The following is a 21,186-nucleotide window of genomic DNA, read 5'->3' as shown; positions in this document are numbered from 1 at the left end:
GGCATTATAAAATCAGGTTATTAAAATGCCATGTGGAAAAATACTATGATTTTACATAAGCATAACCAAAGTTTTCCTATGTGCAGTACTAAATATAAGTGGGTTGTACTGAACAGTTATTTTAATTATCTGTTTTTTATTCTGGAAGAAAAAAAATAAAAGGTTGCTTCTACAATAGGTCTTCTTAATTTACAGTTAGCTAACTGAAGTGCATGCAAATTGAAATAAAACTGCAGCCCTGGGACATTCTAAAACATGACACAAGAGGTTGCCAAGGTAACCCACCAGGAGGCTGTCTTGGCATCTTCTGGAATAAAATGGAAAGAAAACATTATAATGAGCAGATGGGGGATGGGAGTCTTCTGGGCAGGGTTATATAATCAAAGTGTTACCAAAAGGAAAAAAGAAAAAAAAACTGCAGTTTCATAAAATTGCTTTCAAATGAAAAAGGACCAAAGCATCTTGCTACAATTCTACTATTTAAATCAGGCAGAATATATGATTCACAAGAGTGAAATTTTTAAAATGTATATTTTAAATATTATTTAAGTAGTAAAATTTCTGTAAAGCGACTATAATTATATTTATCAATTTTATATTATCAAAAAACTCAACTTATATTCAAGATGCAGAAGTGATTCTGAATTTGTAATATTTACTATTTTGGCAGGTGTTGAGAGGGCAGGGAATTTGCCAAAAAAAAAAAAAAAAAAAAAAAGGTCTCAAGATATAATATCCCAACAGAACAGTAAAAGAAAAGAAAGGATGAAAATAAAGAAATCATTTCATTTTAGCGTATCTTTAATTTTACCTTTGCTCCTGACACCCTTCTTTTAGAATTACAAGGTATTTTTTATTTTGGAGTTGTTGCCTTGTGTATCACATTGCTGGCATTGCTATTAAACACACACTGAAAGCTTTAGTTCCTTCTCTCTGAAGACCTGATTTTCTCTAACACAAGGTTATTCTATAAATAGTCAGTGAATCTCCTTGGCCTGTCCTTAGGCTTTTTTCCTTCCTCCTCTGTCCCTGAAGATTGAAAAGGAAATTTCAGAGCTGATGAAGGACAGGCATGGAGAGAGGCCACTTTGGTGATGTGTGCATGGTAAGTTCCACAGCACATGTGGCTGCCACAGCCGAATAGCATTTTAAAATTCTCTCTATAAGCAAAGGGTTCCCTCAATACTAGGAGAATTAAAAATAACATCATTTTATTTCAGATGTTTAAACTATTACTTTTTTATGTCACATCAAAAATACAAAATCTGTGTCATTTGTAACATTGCCCACAGTAAGATATCTGGAATCTTTGATTTTATATCTTTAGTGGCAGTGATCCAATTAACTCAATTTTAAAAATCAAAGATGAATATTTTACACTGTATAGTACTCAAAATAACCAATATTATTTGGCTGTTTTGGTGCCAAGGAAAGAGATCTTAGGGTATAACCTTATTTTTAAGACGTTATTTTTCATTTAATAATTAAGCAGCTACTGTCCTCCATCTGTTTATATTACTATTTTCCTTAAAATCTTTCAATCTTTCTTATCACCTTCAGGCTGGTAGTCTAACACAAGGTTATTTTATAAACAACCTTACTATATAGTAACTCATAGGGTCCCTCTCAATTAACTCCTTAGATTTCTGCTAAAACATAGTAAGCTCCAGTCACCAGGATTTCTCATTTTTTTCTAAATAGCATTATTTATTTTTCCTCCCTCAGGGGCATCTTTCTCCTTTTTGAAAATTTACCTCAATTCAGCTCCATGTCACATCTTTTAAGAAATACTTTGCCCTTCTCTTCTTTTTTAAAGGAAGTGACATGTTTTTTTTCTTTGTCCTATAGCACTTTGCATTTATCTAATACAGTATGTATCAAATTATGATGTGTTTTAGAACTTCATTCTGTCATGTTTGACATATTTCTTGAAGACAGGTATGTCTTGTTCATTTTGGGTCACTGTTTATAGGAGAGTCCCCAAAACACAGCGGAAAATCAATAAATATTTGAATTTATTGGAATGAACTGCTTTACTCAGACTGCAGACAATCAGGGTGAGAAAGAATCCGAGAAGTAAGCAATCCAGGTAGCTTCTTAATCTGAGAGTCCTAAATTCACTGTTAGCCTATTCCTAAACTCTAATTAGATCATAGTGGTCACTATGTCAAGGATTGAATAAATGCATTGTCCATATCATACACCAGCATTCTGGTAATTCTGACACCATAGTTTTGGAAGGGAGATATAATGTACTACATTTACATGCACCATAAATGTTTTCTAACATAAAAATAAAATAGTCAATAGAGGAATTACCTAAACCTGTAAATATTTTCCATTAAATATCTGATCTACTTCATTTTAAGAAAATGCACTGTATGAATGATGTTTACCATTTATTAATGCAATTTGCCTTAAATTTCATTCAAAACAGCAATGTCGCACCATTTGCATGTGCAATTTGCAAGGTCATAAACTTATAATCTCAACTAGAAAATTGCATGTGCAATTTGCAACGTCATAAACTTATAATCTCAACTAGAGAGCACACTTTTATCTTCTCAAGGTGAGCAAAGCACCTAATAGCATGATATTTGTAACATTCAAACATGCAGTGAGACTCTTTGTATTAGTTGAGGGAAATCAGAGACTACAAAATGAGTATCAAGTATAGAAAACCTCAGCAGTGTTCATATTATGGACTAAAGTCTCTGCTCCTTGGCACCAATGCATTGGCCCAATTATTGGCTAGATTTTAAATTTCAAAAATAGTTAAACAAAGCTTCATTGAAAAGTTAGAAAACTGGTGCTAATATATTTCAGCTTATCTTTTACTAAAATTAATCTTCTGCTGCTGTCTTCCAAGGATCACTAACATGAGTTTCCGTGTAAGGGTGGAGATGAGCAGTGTGCAGGAGGTACTGGGTGAGTTAATCTCTAGTCTTCCATAACTTCCATCTTATGGAGGTTAAAATAATGACAGTGCACCCATTGATGCACTATGGATTGTCGCGTCTACCCGCCAGCAGGAATGACGACAACAACAGGATTCTTCTTTAACACGCTTTATTGGGAGCATCCATTAGGTATAGATGAGAGAAAAGACCCCGAGCCCGAAAAAACCACCCCTTATATACTTCAACTGCAGCCCTGCTCGTACACCATTGGACAAAGAGCGCATAGCAACACAGCAGCAGCCAATAGAATGATAGACCCAGCACTTGCACACAAGGCAAGAGACACCCAGTTCCAGCTTGTGCAAAACAACAAGCACTTCTTGAAAACAGTTTGTTCCAGGAGCTGGACAATTGATACATTCCATTCTAGGGAGTGGCTGAAAACAAAGAACTGGGTCTCAGCCCAAGAATTAGGCTCACGCCCACACAAGGCAGCACAGCAAAATAGCTCACCACAGTTCCCCCTTTTTTGTTTTGTTCGAGCCATTTGAAATTCTCCCGATCCAGGAAGTGTCCTCATGATGACCCCTCCGATCAAGGGTGGCATTCAAAGGCCAAACAAGGAAGTCACCTTTCTGAGTGCAATGGGCAACATTTACCCTTCAGAGTGCAAAGGCTGTCTTCCTAAGACATGGAAGCCTTCCAAGGTGCAATGACAACAAGGTCACTTGGTGTGCAAAGGCCATCCACATCAAAACAGGGGTTTTAGGATTTTGCCAAGCTGGCTAGCCAAATTTGTGGGGAGGCCCCAGGTTCCAGGGCAGCAAGCGCCTGAACTACCTTGACTCTATCACTCTGCTGCGTGCGTCGCATACGACAAATCATCCAAAGGCATAAGACAAGGCCACAAAGAAGCATAGCACCAAATAAACCAACCCCTACCCAGTCTTTAAAGTAGGAAAATATAGAAGAAGCCCAGGAGGCGAAGTCTGCAACAGAAAGAGGTTCCACGCGTGTTCCATTTAAGTTGGCAATCTGAGACAGCAGTTCTTGAGTGAGTCGCTCTCCTTCCTGGGTCCAGTTTCCCTGTAAAAATCTAGACAATCTATTACTCTGTTCCACGGAAGCAGTCATATTGTAATATAAAGGAGTAACACACACATACTTATAATGAGATACACATCCTAACTGAGTAATTTTATAAACTTCCTCTACTTGTTCTTGTATTATATCTACTCTTTGATTAAGCAAGTAAATACCAGCAGTAAGATGTCTATTGATTTCTTCCACCGTAGTTAAGGCTTTAGCTGTTTGATCTACTACACTATTAATGACTTGAGCTGTTTGTACCTGAGAGGCCATAGCTATGGCTGCAGTGGTAGCTGCTGCGGCAGACGCCACAATAGCTGTAACTATAGCAGCTGTAATGCCGAAATCTCTCCTTTCCCTGACCAACTGTACCAGGGGAAAAGAATTAGGATCGGCCTTAACTGGCATGGGCACAAAGGTCGGAACCTTTACCACTAAAGCCAATGACAAGGAAGTATTCCAACACTGGGTTAAATAACACTCTTTTACAATACAATCAACTATAGTAGAATTGTCAGTATGATTAACAAGTAAGAACATGAATGGCGGCTGAACGCATATTTCAGCAGCAGGAAAAGAAATATTATAGAATTCTTCATTGATAGTGATATTTGGTAAGTATTTTTTGATCCCAAATTGACATGCATTTCCAGAAACATTTTTAATCCAATGAACTCCCTCGTTTAAATAGGCTATAGCGGAGAAGTCTGTTCCCGCTCCCACCTCATTATATAATACCCAAGAGTACCAAGGCCATCCTGCCAGATTTGTCCTAGTAGAATTTCCACTAATATTAAAAGAAAACCCCCTGAGGGGAGGGGACAATTGGAACCCCGGGGCAACTTGTTTTTCTGGAACCAGAGGACTCTGGCAAGGAGTAAACTCTGGCGGAAAGGAATAATTGGGTGAACATCGTGGCCCAGGTCTCATTTTGGTAGCATTTAGTGTCCCCTGAAAGGACAAGTTTTTCTTAAATGTCCTTTACGGCCACAATTGAAGCAAGAAGAGGAATTTTGGTTTCCTTTGGTTGCCGCAACTACTGCCGCAGCTAACCCTGCATTTGTCAAAGGACCTCCTATCTCTCTGCATGCCTTTATCCAGTCCTCCAATCCCTTTTCTTTCCATGGTGTTATTGCCCTTTTACATTCTGTAGTACATTGTTCATACACTAACTGCTTCACTAGGGGCATCGCCTGCTCCATGTCCCCAAAAATTTTTGAAGCTGCTTGAAGCATTCGGGCGACAAAATCTGAAAATGTCTCAGCTGGGCCCTGTATGACTTTTGTAAGATTCCCTGTTGTTTCACCTCTATTGGGGAGAGCCTTCCAGGCACGTAAGGCCAAAATATTAATTTGTTGATATACTACTAATGGATAAACATTTTGATTTTGGGCCCACTGACCTGTCCCGGTCAGCATCTCCACATCCCAGGCTTGTTGACCATCAGCCGCATTCGCATGAGCCTGTTGTATAGCGGCATCCAAGTATAATGCCTTAAAATCAAGATATTGTCCCATGGAGAGACAAGCCTTTGCTAAATGATACCAATCCATTGGTGCCATAGCATTAAGATATAAGCGTTCAAGCAATGCAATTGTAAAAGATGCTGTGACACCATTAGTCCTGACAGATTCAGCTATGTCTTTAACTAATTTATAAAGAATGGGCTCAAAATATCTCTGTCCCTGTGCATCCTCAAAGACAGGATATGCACCAACAGGATATGCCCCCTCCTCCTCCAGCTTCCTCCAAGTACTGCGTTTTATGAAGCCACAAGCTCCGCCTGGAGCAGTGGGTGGAGACCCTTTACGTGGCAACAGTTGTTTAGCTACAGAATACGCCGGAGGCTTCGGAGGAAGAAGGGCGGCGGCCATTGCCGCGTGATAGCGGCCATGCTCATATTCAGCCACCATTTTCTCTAAGCTTTGTTCTTCTTCTGGGATAAAGCCTTCTGACTCACCTTCCGACTCAGACTCATCTGAATCAACTATCTTTAATTTACGGAAGGCAGATAAATCTGGATAGAGTTTCGGGCGTGCTCCTAACGCTTGAGTCACGTCCTTTTGTTCCTTGAGTGCACTTTCACTTAACTTTGCATTAGATCCCCTTTTTTGTTTTGTTTCATGTCTTTCTTGCTTAGATTCCTCTGACTCTGACCCAGTATCCTGATGCTCCACCAAAATCTCCTGTCCCCTTTTAGTGGTTTCAGGAAAACAGACTGATATTGACCCATGATAGAGCACTATACTAAGCCAGAGCCACCGGATCAGGGGATTACTTACCGGCGCCACCGCTCCGCGTGTAAAGTTCTGAATCCTCCCGCAAAATATCGGGGGTCCCCTCGTAGCCAACAGATGACAATTCCCGGGATTTCGGCACCACTTGTCGCGTCTACCCGCCAGCAGGAATGAGGACAACAACAGGATTCTTCTTTAACACGCTTTATTGGGAGCATCCATTAGGTATAGATGAGAGAAAAGACCCCAAGCCCGAAAAAACCACCCCTTATATACTTCAACTGCAGCCCTGCTCGTACACCATTGGACAAAGAGCGCATAGCAACACAGCAGCAGCCAATAGAATGATAGACCCAGCACTTGCACACAAGGCAAGAGACACCCAGTTCCAGCTTGTGCAAAACAACAAGCACTTCTTGAAAACAGTTTGTTCCAGGAGCTGGACAATTGATACATTCCATTCTAGGGAGTGGCTGAAAACAAAGAACTGGGTCTCAGCCCAAGAATTAGGCTCACGCCCACACAAGGCAGCACAGCAAAATAGCTCACCACAGTAGTTATAATTTATAAACTTCTCTTCAGGAATGAACTAATTAAGGCACACAAATATGTGATTCTAACTTAACTGATTTCATTCAGCTCTCAAAGAGTGAAAGGACAGATTTCTATTACACTTTCTTTGTTTGGTGTGATATCCTGATTTGCCTTAACTCTTGATATCATCCTAAAAGTTCTGAACAGTCCTATCTATACACCACCATCCCCTTCCAATCACTGGCTTGAATTCCTTCCTAGTAAGCAGTTCACCAGGATCAGGATGCCATTGAATTTCACATTGTGCCAATTAGACTTCTCATGTTGCTAGATCCAAGTGAAGCACGGGGCTTATTATTTAGCCACAACTGCTAATCCATGACTTTTCTCTTTGGGTCGGTCAGATAATATGCAGATAAGTATTCACTGCAAGATCCAGCTCTGTGGCTGTTTTTATTTTCTTGCCCCCATCAGGCTGGATCTTTACTTCCTCCTGTTTTTCATCAACCTTGTATGCTAGGGTCTCAGCATATATTACTATTAAGCTTGCATGTACCAGGACATGATTAAGTCCTCATTAAGTCATGAGCTTGCTGGGAAAGTGAAGGATTACCCATCACTGACAATCACATCATTTAAGCACAGAATCATTGATGACACCAGAGTTGCCCCTGTTTGATCTCTTGGCACATTTACTTCTAAAGGTGGTCTTTTAAAAACATTCATTGTCCTCTCCCTTAGAAATTCATAGATTGTTTATCATAACAAGCAAGCAAACAAAACAGGATAGAGAAGAGATCCTCTTTGTGAGGAAAAAAGCATCTCTTTTAAGTGAAAATCCAACTGGAAATTGGTAGACAATAAAAGGGGAATTGTGACTGGGGTTGTGGCTCAGCGATAGAGCAGTCACCTAGCAGGTATGAGTCGGGTGCAATCCTCAGCACCACATAAAAAATAAATAAATATAATAAAGGTATTGTTTCCAACTACAACTAAAAACATGTTTTTAAATTTTTAAAAAGGGAAGAATTGTCAAATTTTTGATTGGTTAGTATTATTTTGTATTTTTTCACTTTTATTTATACCTTCCTCATATGACCTTTCTTTTTTTTGTCACAATTCATTTTTATTAATAGAAAATAAACACTTATTCCAGTTTCAAAGTTGTTACACTTGAAGTTCCTAATTTTTAAAAAAAAGAATTTTAAATTAATCACTTAATAATCCTACTTTGACTAAGACAATGAAACTGTGGCTTAAAAAAAAAATAACTATTCAGCACCATTTGCTTATAGGTCTTTGAGAATTTGTTCTTAAAGTGTCTGGGAACTATCCTGTCGGCTAAGTACAGGAACTGCTGAGCTGCATGAAAAAGCCTCTCTGGGAGAGCCAATGGGAAGCTAAGCCACCATCACCAGAGGAGTCAGTGTACTTCAGCAAGGAGTATACAAGGGTCCCCTCCCTACACTTCAGCCCAGGAGGGTCATGCTTCTAAGCACTGGGGTATGAGTAGTTAGACTATTATTTGCTGTTAGAATTGATCTTTCCCGCTAATAACAGTAAATCTGGCACAGATGCAATTGGTTCTTAATGTCTGTGATTTTAGGAAATTCTGTAAATAATTTGGATTTAGTTTACTCAGAAAATACACCTTTAATAAGGTTCACTACTTTGGCAGAGTAAAGGTCTGCCATTTTAGTGTCTTTATAAACAATATACAATGTGTAGGCATATCATACTCTTACACCATACTTTAAAATACTGCATTACTTAAATATTTTAACAAAATGTCTATAATTTGAAGTAGCTGATGAAACTAATCCAAAGTATGACAAGGGATATTCACTCTCACTTAAACTATGTTGCCTAGAGAACTTTTAAAACCATGTACCCTTCAAGCCGTTCAAGGAGAGGTAACAGGCCCCACTCCTCATTCTCTACTGTGGAATTCCAACTCAGGTTGGGCCAGAAATTAGCACTTTCAGATACTTTAGGAAAGTCCACAGAAGTGTTAAAAGGTCTTCTAAGCAAAAGAATATCTAATGCCTGTCTCTATGCATCCATGAGAAGTCATGCTCATCAGAATTTCCTAATAACACAAAGACAAGTCTATATACCTCATCAGACGTCAAAGGAATGAGGTGGGCTATTTTGTCAGAGTTTCTGCTGCCTTTTTTCTATATTCTGATCCATCAATGTGAGTAAAGTGGACTTTTGTGAGAAAACAGTGTTTGATTGCCAGGACCTCTTTTGGGCATTTCTTCCTAAGTGGAATACACAACAGATATGGGAGTGGGGGAGATAATACAGCGAAGCTGCTCTTTCCAGCTCAGAAGGAGTTGATGAAGCCCATATATGCATTCAAGAAGCCCATGGGATCCTCTAGCTGTGGGTAGTGGCTAATGTGGTCATCCAGAATCGACACTGTGGACCGCGGCAGCATTTTCCTGTACAGCCCCAAAAACTCTGGATAGGGATTTATAGGATCCAATGGCCCATAGATAAAATGAATGGGAATAGTTACAGAGGCAAGAGCTCCCACCCAGCGTCTTCTAAACTTCTTCCTCTGATTAATGTACTGTAAGAGACTGTCAATCACCAAGTTCCCGTCATTGTTTCGGATCCCTGCCCACATATCCCACAGCTCACTCTCGGAGGGTCGAGTGTATGGTCCAAAGACTGGAGTAAGACCTCAAGAAAATACAAAGAAGTTCATCAACCTCGTGAGGATGGGTGACAGCACACCTCCATCTTTAAGTAGCTTTTGGAGAAGGAGAGGCCGATGAGTCTCAGGAAAGATACCTCCATTTGACAGACAGAGACTCTTTATGGTAAGCCGGCCACATCGATTTTGCTTGTACCTATACAGCAGCTCCTGAGCAACAATGTCTCCATAGTTGTGAGACAACAGGTTGATCCTACGGCTCTGGAGTCGTAGATGGTGCAAAAGCGCCTCCACGATGCTGGCCTGCTCAAATATGGAATAGTGGTGTGGTCTCGGTTTGTCACTGAAGCCAAAGCCTAAGAAGTCAAGGGCAATCACTCGATGAAACCTCGGGGTCAGACCTTCCCAAATCTTGTATCAGTCATAGCTGGAAGTTGGAAAGCCATGTAAAATCACAACTATCTCAGGACTGCCAACTCCACCCACAGAGTCCTGGTAGAAGATGCGCAGTCCCTTGTAGGTGAAAAACTTGCCAGAAGTCTTCCATGAGTGCAGAGCAGGAGAGAGCTGAGGGGGTGGGATGTGCAGGTACTCGGCCAGCAGGGGCACGGCCAGTAGCCCCACCTGGACCCACCACTCCCTCATCCTGACTCAGGTAAGACCTCGGCTACGGGACTCCGTGTTTGGGGGACCCGGAGCGCATGCGCTCCTTGGGGCCAGAGGTTCTCGGCCTTAATAACCCAGTCCCCAGGGAAGACTTGGCCAAGCCCCTCATACTACCTTTCAATGAAACAATTTAATTAAAAGTGTTGAAGTAAAGTGAAACATTGCCAGACTAAATAGGAAACAAAAACAAAAGAGTGGAGTAGAATGACAAAAAAGGAAAGGGAGACAAAAAAAAAAAATCTGAAAACTAAAAATTTCTTTCTAAATCACCTTCTCCACAATGCTTTTAATCTGCTAAATAATAGAATCTATGGGTCTGTAGGCCCCAGATTCTTAAATATATGATAGTTCCCTATTTTATGGATTTCAGAAAGTCCTAGGAGAAAAACAGCCCTAAAAAGAGCAGAGAGAGAAATTTCGTTTTCCTTCCTTGTTCTGCTTCCATGGTTCTCTGAAGACTAATAATACAAAATGCTGTAATCTCTGTAATCTGCTTTGCTTCTAGAGTCATAATTTTGGAGAATAAGTGTGTATGTAAATTAAGGCTATATATTATCCATTCTGTTCATAAATTTCATTACAATTTGGAGCTAGGGATATGGTTCTGTGGTAGAACATTTGCCTAGCATCTGTGAGGCCCTGCACTCAATCTTCAGCACAGAAAAATAAACTTGCTATAATTCAACAATGATGCTAGTAATTTGCTAAAGATAGGAAAAAGATGTTTAGCAACTTTGCCTGCATGGCCTTTGGAATTAAAGTTGATTCTATAAAATAAGCATAATTTTGATGTTATAGTCAATTTATTTCTCCATAATAGTTAATGTGTATGTGATATATGTGTGTATATATAATTTATGGGTTGGGGTTATAGTTCTGTGGTAGATCACTTACTTAGCAGACACAAGGTGCTGGGTTCATTCAACAGAAAATATTATGTTTGTGTATGTGTATGTGTGTGTTTCTTAAGTATCTCAAGTTCCTGAAAGCAGCAATTGCTTTATAAAGCAATTGTTTCTAAATGTGTTACTAAGGAATGTGTACAGCTGTGTGCATTCAGTAATAGATGTAAGACAGTAACTGGAGTTATAGGTAACATGTCCTAAATAGTATAGGGTCAGATAAAACCCTCAAAAACCAAGTGTTAATCTCATAATGTTGAACCTTATAAATAAAGTTGTTAAGTGATATTTATTAAGCACTATGTGCCATTCACTGTGCTAAGCATTCTATTTGTATTATTTAATTAATTCCTTGCAAAATCTTATAAGGTTGATTTTGGAAAGGAAGAGTTAGCAGCTGCATCTGTGTCTTTTCTTCTAGTTTTAGTCCAGGACTTGACCCTTGGTAGCTTCTCTTAGCAAAATATTCCCCAAAATTTATAGGAAAGTTGGTACCAGATAGAAGATACATGAGAATCCAACCAAAAAAAAAATGCATCTTAGAGAGCATCTGCTTTATTATCCAGAGCAATTAATGAATAGCCTATACTGATAGAACTTCTCTGAAGATCAGGCTAATTGTGAACACTTGAGGTGACTATATGCAAAAAAAAAAAAAAGAAAGAAAGAAAGAAAGAAAGAAAGAAAGAAAGAAAGAAAGAAAGAAAGAAAGAAAGAAAGAAAAAAGCTGAAGGGTTTGCAATGCTAATTGCTCCCCTGAGGTTGTTCAACATTATTTCTCATGGTCACATTTTTATCCTTTCTTAAACATAAAAACATTGATGTTGGTTAAAATATGTGTGTTTACTGAGCTTGATGGTCAAGACAAATATTGGATGCAAGGATAATTTGCTATCTTTATTTTCTTGATTTGAAAATGTAGACTAAGAGAATACACTATAAGTGGTTGAACCAATACTGGAATTGTCTGACATCAAAGAATGCATTTTAAATTAATAAAAAGCTTATGTGCATCTTGCTTCCTCTTCTTTACCAGGCCAAGTTATGGAACTCTCAATTGTTGGTTACTAATGCCATCATCATATAACTCCATTCTGATACTTGATATATAATCTAATTATGTTTTCAGTGGGTGAAAAGCATTACTATAGGAGAGCTGAGTATCTACCCCTTAAGTAACTCTAATTTCTTTCTTTTAACTATCAAACAATTAGTGAAATTCCATATTTCCCTGAATTTCCCCTCGAAACAGGAAAATATAACTTTTTATATGAACTTAGCTTATTCACATATGCACCCATAACTGTTTTGCTCATCTCTTCTAAACTGTTTCTTGTTTTTTAGACTTCATTTAATGGCAGCACTGTTAATTTGCCTGAATATTCTTCATATGACTCTTCTCATCCATGTTAGCAAACACAAATACCTTAAGGGTAGGGACCATGGCTGTCAATATCCTCTATGTACCCAGAGATCATAGTTGCTTAACATGATAAATATCACAATAAAAAATCATTAATACACATATGTGGTATGTGGACTTTTATATATCTGACAAATTCAAGTTATAGTCCTATTTTTATAGACCACCTTAAATAAAAAGCTAAAATTTATGAACCTGGATTTATGTTAGAGGGTGCCAGAGAGAAATTTCTTCCAAGTTGTAATTTTGTGTTAGCCTTAGGTATAGAAACTTGATTCCCTTTTGCTGTTACCTTTAAGAAAATATAAATTTTACTACAAAACCTGCACAAATTTAATCATGAGAAGAAAAGAAGTTATTTTATTATATAACCTAACTAACCTCAATGACCTGGCTCTGCTTTTAATAAAGCCGTGTAGGAAATTCTTCACTTTTCATTTGTGTGAGCTCAATTTACAACTGACTGTTGCATTTTACTGTGTTAATCTTTCTACCCTCCAAAATCTTGAAGCACAATTATGAGTAGACTTAACATCTCTATGGAAAATTTGGTTTCTGTCAAGGACAGATGCACAGAGTCAATGATGACAGGACACTTTCTGGAGATCTTATACATACAGAAAAAAAATTGAAGAATATATACTATAGATAATAAAAATGTTATTCTAAAATTACTATATATTAATTCTTAAAATATAAGGCAATACTTACTACTAATGTATACTGTACCCACTAGCTGTCTAATAATTATAGTAACTTGCTTAAAATTTTACTATCTTTCCCTAATTTATTGCCGCACTGGTATTTTTTTATGATATCTATTTGAAGGTACATGTGTATTTTTAAAATTCATGGCAAATTACTCAAAGTATAATTATATTTTAAAGTATTAGGAATTTTAATAGAGTGCCAGTAGAATCTTCCTATAAACCATACAAAGAAGGTATTATGATTCACCTCTCACAGAGGCTAACACTACAATTCTGAAAAGTTATTGAATACCAAATCACAGATTTGAAACCAATCTATATGATTTCAATTATACCTTATTATATTTTATTTCCAATGGTTAATTTTAAATTGTGCTTATAATATAATAAATACTCACTGTGTTATGTTTTGAATGTGAGGTGTCCCCCAAAAGCTCATGTGTGAGACAGTGTAAAAAGGTTCAGAGAAGAAATGATTGGGTTTCAAGACCTTTAAATCAATCAACAAATTGATCACCTGATGGGATTAACTGGATGTTAACTGAAGGCAGATAGGGCATGGCTTGAGGAGGTAGGTCATTAGGGGCATGTCTTTGGGGTATCTATTTTGTATCTGGTGAGTGAAGTCTCTCTCTCTCTCTCTGCTTCCTGATGATCATGTGAGCTGCTTCCCTTTACCCTACTCTTCTTCCACGACATTCAGCCTCATCTGGAGCCCCAAGGAATGGAGTCAGCTGTCTATGGACTGAAACCTCTGAAACTGTGAATCCCCCAAATGAACTTTTCCTCCTCTAAAATTGTTCTTGTCAGGTCTTACAGTCACAGCATCGAAAAACCTGACTAAAACATACTGTATAAAAATTAATGCCAATATTACTAGTACATAGACACCTGTTATATTTTAGTGTACTCTGTTCCAGTTACATACATTTACATATATATACATGTACACACTCTACCCACCTACAGTTACCACCCAGTTAATCTATATTATTAGATTAATCCACTAATTAGTTTAATGCTCTAATAAACCAATCATTTCACCTCTGAAAATTCAGTCTAACACCTGAGCTTTTGGGGGATATCTCATCTCTCAGCCATATCAATGTATCACCATGATACCTAACACTGACATTTTATTCTAATTTCACATATCATAGGCAAAAATATTATAGTCACATATTTTTAAAAGATTTTTGCATATTCAATTTTATATTCTGCTTTAAATTTGAGTCAGTGAGCAGTTTTGTACAACATTAAATAATCCTTTATACCATTTTAATGGCGGTAGGTATAGTGTCTGTCATAATTTACAATTTAATATATTAAAGTTTTATTAATTTACAATTCCTGTTGCTCGGTATTTTGGTAGTCCAAGACTATGAAACTGCTAGAATAGTTTTAGAGTTTGGTGATGTTGATGACTTCCCTTTTACTACCACTGAGCCACCCTCATCCATTCCTCAATTTTGAACAATTTGAATTCTGTTTTTTACTACTCAATTGAAACTACTCTTGCCAAAGCAGTTTATACATTTCCTCTTACTAAATCTAATGACCTGTGTGTTATGGGTCTTAAGTCTGATCTGCAGAGATTTAGTTCATGGACAACTTCTTTCTTTTCTTTTCTTGGTTTATGTAATGCTACATTGACTTGTTTCCACTTAGTAATTTCTCCCTCTTATTTTTCAAATATTGCTTCAAAATCCACCTGTCCTAGTCCCCTCTAAACAAATTTCTCACTATCTAATATCCTGATGACTTTGTTTGAGTTATTAAAGAATAAGTTTAGAATGTTATTCTAAAACAAACAAAATAAAACAATCCTGCTTGTTTCCAATGGATGGAAAACAATCAAGCATAAGAAACCTTTCTGTTTTATTTAATAATGTAAACCTATTATACATCACAATGCCTGGTTTTGTGCACTCTACTGAATAGTGAATGCAGTGTTCCTCTCCCTCATTCCTCCTGGGGGGAAAGATTCTTTTAAACTTTATCACTGAAGGGCATACATGTACTGTCTGCCTCAAAGTAATGCCATAAGCTTTGCATAATTCATGAAAAGATATTTTAAGATGGTAGCATCAAAAAGAAAAAAAGATATTTTTTACGAAAAGAAGTTATCTCTTATATGCATGAAGTTCTTTTTGATGAAATCCATTAAAACTCTTTGTCACTAGTGGTGTATGATCAGGGACTATTTTGTAAACCTGCCTCAGGACAGATTTTGATCAGTATTGTAGAAATCTCACTATGATTAATAGTTTGGGGACTCTTTATTAAAAAGCAATGCTAAGCAAACGTAATAAATTTGCACATATTCTTGGTTTCACCTTTAAAAGCAGATGATTCTATAATTTTTAGAAATTTAATTATGTTTCTCAGAAAAGGACAAATGTTATTATAACACCTTCACTCCTGAAGATTAATAATCTTCCTTCAGCTTTGCTCATTTGGTTAAGGGTTTAGAGTTTCATGGAACAAACATGTACTGGAGATTCCTTGCCATCATTTTCAGTTTTCATCTTAATTTTATGTAGATTTTGGCATGCTTCTTTTCAAGCTATTGTGTCAGAAGTTATTCAACAAATGTCTCTATAAATACCCATCTAAAAAATAGTGGTCCATAAGTTCTAGTTTCAATCTTATCTCTTGATTTTATTGTTAAATTTAGAGGATTGATTGAGCCAATTTTAGGAATACATTTTAAACAAAACATACTTTTTTCAATTTGACTAGGTCCCATTCAGACTCTGCAGCTCATCATTCATCCCAGTAAGTATTTTCTCTAGGCCATATTTCCAGCATTATAAATTGTACTCCAAACACAAACCAACCCCTTTAATCAACCCATCCCCTGATAATATTGCACAATCTATTAGTAGTTCCAGAATGCTTACTTAACCAACATTTTTTAAATAGTTTATCCTTTCTCTTTTTAAAGTAATGGAATATTCCTCAAGTCACCAAAATCCCTGATATGACTTTATTTACTGTCTTATTTTCAACATGATATTGACTGTCTTAATTTTAAACATGGTATTAAAATGCTTGTACTTCTTTAAGAAGCGAATCAGATTTCAGTTGCAATGTGTTTCCTCATTATTTCTTTTTTCAATATATAGTCATTTACATTGTCCACAATATATTTAGTTAGAACAGTGTGGCTTGTATAAAACAAATCTAGCTGATCAGTAAATAAGTACAAGTAGTTAATCTATGATCACAACTCAATGGAAAGAGTCCTTATGTCATGGCAAGCAACCAACATATATTTGGCAATAGAAATTATGTAGATTATGAGGAGTTTTAGAGATTCCAGAGAATTACAAGTCACAGTACTTGTGATTAAGTTTCCATCAAATTATGTAAAGATTCAAACAAAAAGCACGCAACATAAACTTAACATTTTCAAAGATATGACTGTGACTATTTTAGTAAGAGTAAAAAATGCTTCCAGTGGAGGTTTATGTGGGGCATTCATTCTTTCAACAAGTATGTACTGAGAATCTCCATTCAGATGAACTTCTGAGAAAAAAATGAGATACTCCAGGCATATCAGGACTCTGCTCTTGAAAATCTTTATTACTGTAGAGAAGAGGTGAGTGCTTACCAGCAATAACCAATGTAAACTAGAACAAAATATCACTAGTGGACAGTTCTCCGAAGACCATAGAAACCAGATAATATAATTCCTCAATGGTAAGTGATAAAATCCTAGATTGGGTGGTCAGAAAAGAGCTTTCTGGAAATATGACATTTACTTTGAAATGGGATTGGCAAGGTGAACTTAGCCAGATAGAAGAAATAACCACTTCAAAGTCCTAAAGTAGGAATGAGTTTGGAGTGTGACTGGGACTCAGAGGCAAAGGGAAAAAGTCTCAGGGGATGATTAACAAGGACCCATTCATGTATGTCTACAGAACTTAGTAAATTTGGCCTTTACTCCAAATGTATTGGGAAATTATTGGAATGTTGTATGCAAAAGAAGAGGAATTGTTGGAGACCATGAATCCAATTGTATTTTTAGAAGATTATTACATGAAACTTAAGAGCTTATTCAGTTTTAATCAGATTACTTTCTAGAGTCTTACACTTCGTCCAAAGGTCTAAAGTGTTATTAATGTAGGTTTTTAAAACTGACCTCTATCAGGCATACTGAGATAATCCTTTTTTCCATATAAGCAAAACCTGTGACTTGCTTTTAACCAATAGACTAGAATGTGGCAAAAGTAAGGGGATGTCACTTCCTTGGTTAGGTACAGTATATGCTCAGAGTAATGGATAGCACTCCCATAATTACATCAGGTTTTATACAACTGGGTTGCATCAGCCAAATGGCAGGGGAGATACCTTCCTTTTGGCCTTAAAAAAGGAAACTGCTGTTGTGAACTGCTTAGCAAAGAGGTGGGAAATGCAAGTGGCCTTTAAGACCTAAGGACAACCTCTAGCCTAGTAAGAAGCTAGGCCCTGTGTCACACAGTCTCAGGAGAAAGATCTACCCAAAATCTGAATGAGTTTGAAGTTGGGTACCTCTTTAGTTAAAGCTCCAGGGGAGAATGTAGCCCAACCAATTCCTGAGTATAGCCTTGTGAGACCCTAAGTAGAGCAACCATTTAGGCCATGCTCAGATTCTTGGCCACATAAACTGTGAGGTAACAAAAATGTGCTGTTTTCAACCTCTAAGTTTGTGGTAATTTTTATGCAGCAAAGAAAAACTAATACAGAATATGGGATATTTCCTGGAAGTCCTTAAAGAGGGTTGGAGAAGATGGTCAAGGGCTGTACTCTGCAGATTCCAACTTTGAAGAGAAGAAGGTACCAATAGAGAAAAGAACCCCGGTCCAAAGCAAACTTTTCTTTTAATTTATTTTATTTCCTGTATTTTATCATACCTTTTAAGAATCTGAATTTTTTCATTATAAATTTTTGGGGGAGGCTTAAATCTGATTTCAGTACATTCTGGTATTAGGCTTGTCTATTTAATGGCTGGATTGCACTCTTAGAAAAAGAAAATAGCCATAAAAAGTACAAATACTTTCTGTGCAGTTCTGAAGAGTAAAAGGGAATTAGGAAATGAGGAATCAAGAACAAGTTTCCTCCCCCACTACCCCCACCAAGCAGATGCTAATACCAGCATCTAATGGACAGAGACCAGTGATGGACATCTGTTGTGTATAGGAGAATCCCTTCACAGCAAAGAATTACCCAGCCTCAATATCAATAGCACGGAGGTCAAAAAATCCCAATTAGATGTTCACCAAATAACTTTGAAATTCTGTAAGCAAGTTATTTAAAGCCACTTTCTATTAAGTGACAACATTACTCTCTGAAGTCATGTTATTTTGATAACTCTGAATCTATAATCCTGAGTATTATCTCATATTCTAGTAAGTGAAGCATAGAGTGTGATAGATGCTGAAGAGTGTTACAAAGGAAAAGAAAATGTAGTTGTGGGAAAGAGAAATGAGATACACATCCATGCAACCATTAAATAACAAAATAAGACAGAATAGGACTAACTAGCAAAATTAAATGTGACATGAGTTACAGAATTAATAAGGACTTTACTATTCTAGTAAGATTCCATTGACAGTATAGATACATAAGCACTGGACTCTCTCCTTTGCTCCTAGAGTTACTGCTAATTCAATCTAATCATACAACACAGTTCCTTCCTGCAAACATGTTGACTTTCTCATATAGTATGACCCCTTCAAAATCAGGCACTGTGTGTTACCCACTTCTGCATTAACAGTGCACAACATACACCACTATACATAAAACAAGTTCATTAAACATTTATGAAATGGAATTGATAACTGGAGAGGATAGGATATTAATATTAATTGGTGTATAAACATCATAAAAAGAGGAACAGAGAACTGAACAAGTGTCTCATTTGTAATGAGAAAGTCTTGGCTAGAAGTATGCATTAGGATGCAGATGTGATAGCACCCATTCTAAACTAACTTAAAAAAAACAGAAAGGGCTGGGCATGGTGGCACACAGCTATTTAGGAGGATACAACCAGAGGATTGTAAGGTTTGAGGCCAGCCTAGCCAATTTTTGAAAACTTGTCCCAAAATGCAAATCAAAAGGGCTCAGGACATAGCTCAATTGCTCAGTAGTAAAGCACTTGCATAGCATGTGCAAGCCTCTTCAAAACCTGTGCCACAAAACTATTAATTAATCAAAATGTAAAATTATCCCAGAAAATCTTACAGAAATGGAGGAAAACTTGCAATAATCAAGTCCTGGGTGTATATACACTGTGGTGTCCTTTACAGATCACAGCAACTGTAATCAAGAGCTCTCTATTCCTCTTCTCAACTTCTTTCTGCTTATTGGCTTAATTAATCCTTGACAAAGAACCACAATTTTAGGCTCATCTTTGTAACCTTGCTACCAAAGTAGTATTGAGTCATCCCCAATTCTAAAAACATTCAGAGATAAAGTTTAAGACTCCACTTGGTTTGCATGCCCATTCCCTGGACCAGCTAGATGTTGAAGCAGCTGAAATAAGTGAGGGCCATGAAAAATTCAATCTTATGGATAAGGACTGACTTAATATTTGAGGTTTAAAAGCTACTTAGGATAACATTAAAAGCTTTTAAATAGAATCATATATATATATATGTTTTAGAGGGATAGTAAATAGATAGTTTGCAAGATGAGAAGTGGCTCAAATCTATTGTAATAAGGTAATTGAAACATCACTTCTTTGATACGTTTGCAGTCTTGCAGTCTCATTTTGCACATCTTCCTACAGACACACTCTCCACTTCATCCTCCGTATTTCAACCAGAGGACACTTTCTAAAAACATTCCACGACTTTTTCTTCCTCGGGGGGCTGAGCAACAAACATCTGACCCTACATAATGTGCCATAGCTCCATAATTCTTTTACACTCCTGCTACACTTAACCATATTAGCATCCAGAGAAGGGAACATTCTTTTACATCTTTAGACCTTTGCACAGGTGATCTCACTTGTCCGGAATATCCAGGCCCATCTGCAACTCTTGAGTACAAGGTGAGTTTAAAAGCATAGTGTTTACCATGAGCTATACTTTCATAGGCATTGACTTCCTTCAGACGCCCAACTATTTGATGACATTTATCTTGGCTCAAATTTTAATGTTTTGGGCTGGGGATGTGGCTCAAGCGGTAGTGCGCTCGCCTGGCATGCATGCGGGCCTCGGTTTGATCCTCAGCACCACATACAAAGATGTTGTGTCTGCCGAAAACTAAGAAATAAATATTAAAAATTCTCTCTCTCTCTCTCTCTCTCTCTCTCTCTCTCTCTCTCTCTTTCAAAAAAAATTAATGTTTTGATCCACTAAAACTCATATATAAATTCTGAATTCCTTGAAGACCTTAGAAATAAATAGGAAAGCAAACTCTCTTCATATCTATTTGTTTAATATTTGCCCCCCTCCCTTCTTCATTAAAATGAAAACAACCACATAACAAGTAAGTAAGGGGAAATAAAGGTATCAACAACAAAATTTAAGGTACATTTAACAAAGCTAAATATAGATTTAACCAAGGTTCTAATTGGGTCACAGCAGGTATTCTAATTCATCATAAATTAATGATGTATTATACTTTTAATGTTTTTATCCTATCATGTAAAAGCAGATATAAAGTATAATAAAGTCTTATTGTTACTTTTACAACAAAAATCAAGGAAAAGTACTTTCATATAGGAAGATCTAGTACTATAACTAACTTGCTGTACCCCATATTTTTATTAACTTTTAAGTAGATTTTAATATTATCTTTAAGTAAGTTTTCCATAAAAAGATAATAAAGGTGATTTTAACAGTGATAATTTAACACCTTAGGTTATTTAATATACATGGAATACCAAATGACTAACAGGCTGATATTATTCCTTCTATAGTAGTTTGGTTTTTTTAGTTCTATCTCCAACTGTGCTTAATCAGTACATTGCAAAAAACTATGAACACTATAATTACTACAGTGAAAGAGACTCTAAAAAATGAATATTAAGTAAAAATATTTCTTCATTTTTTAAAAGTCACTTTCTT

The 21,186-nt window shown here is 36.9% G+C and overlaps 1 protein-coding gene, 2 long non-coding RNA genes and 1 pseudogene across 4 annotated transcripts in view; 1 reads left to right on the top strand and 3 right to left on the bottom strand.

Moving 5' to 3' along the window:
• The window catches only part of LOC308643623, a 738,763-nt gene that overhangs the window by 73,656 nt on the left and 643,921 nt on the right, over positions 1-21,186 (top strand). The window lies entirely within an intron of this gene.
• Positions 1-21,186, bottom strand: part of LOC308643622 — a 32,498-nt gene that overhangs the window by 4,659 nt on the left and 6,653 nt on the right. The window lies entirely within an intron of this gene.
• Positions 2,828-7,486, bottom strand: LOC308645312 (uncharacterized protein; the record flags this gene model as incomplete). The annotated part of the gene is made up of 4 exons (XM_081287360.1): positions 2,828-2,961; positions 4,160-4,761; positions 5,043-6,419; positions 7,374-7,486. The coding sequence occupies 4 exons, from the start codon at positions 7,484-7,486 to the stop codon at positions 2,828-2,830; spliced, it is 2,226 nt and encodes a 741-aa protein (XP_081143486.1).
• Positions 8,920-10,070, bottom strand: LOC308645009 (mesoderm-specific transcript homolog protein-like; annotated as a pseudogene). The gene has a single exon. The product of its transcript is annotated as a mesoderm-specific transcript homolog protein-like (transcript).

Source organism: Spermophilus citellus (genome assembly GCF_964194105.1).
Source record: "Spermophilus citellus genome assembly, chromosome: 3".
NCBI lineage: Eukaryota > Metazoa > Chordata > Mammalia > Rodentia > Sciuridae > Spermophilus > Spermophilus citellus.
This window is presented reverse-complemented; position numbering and strand designations above follow the sequence as displayed.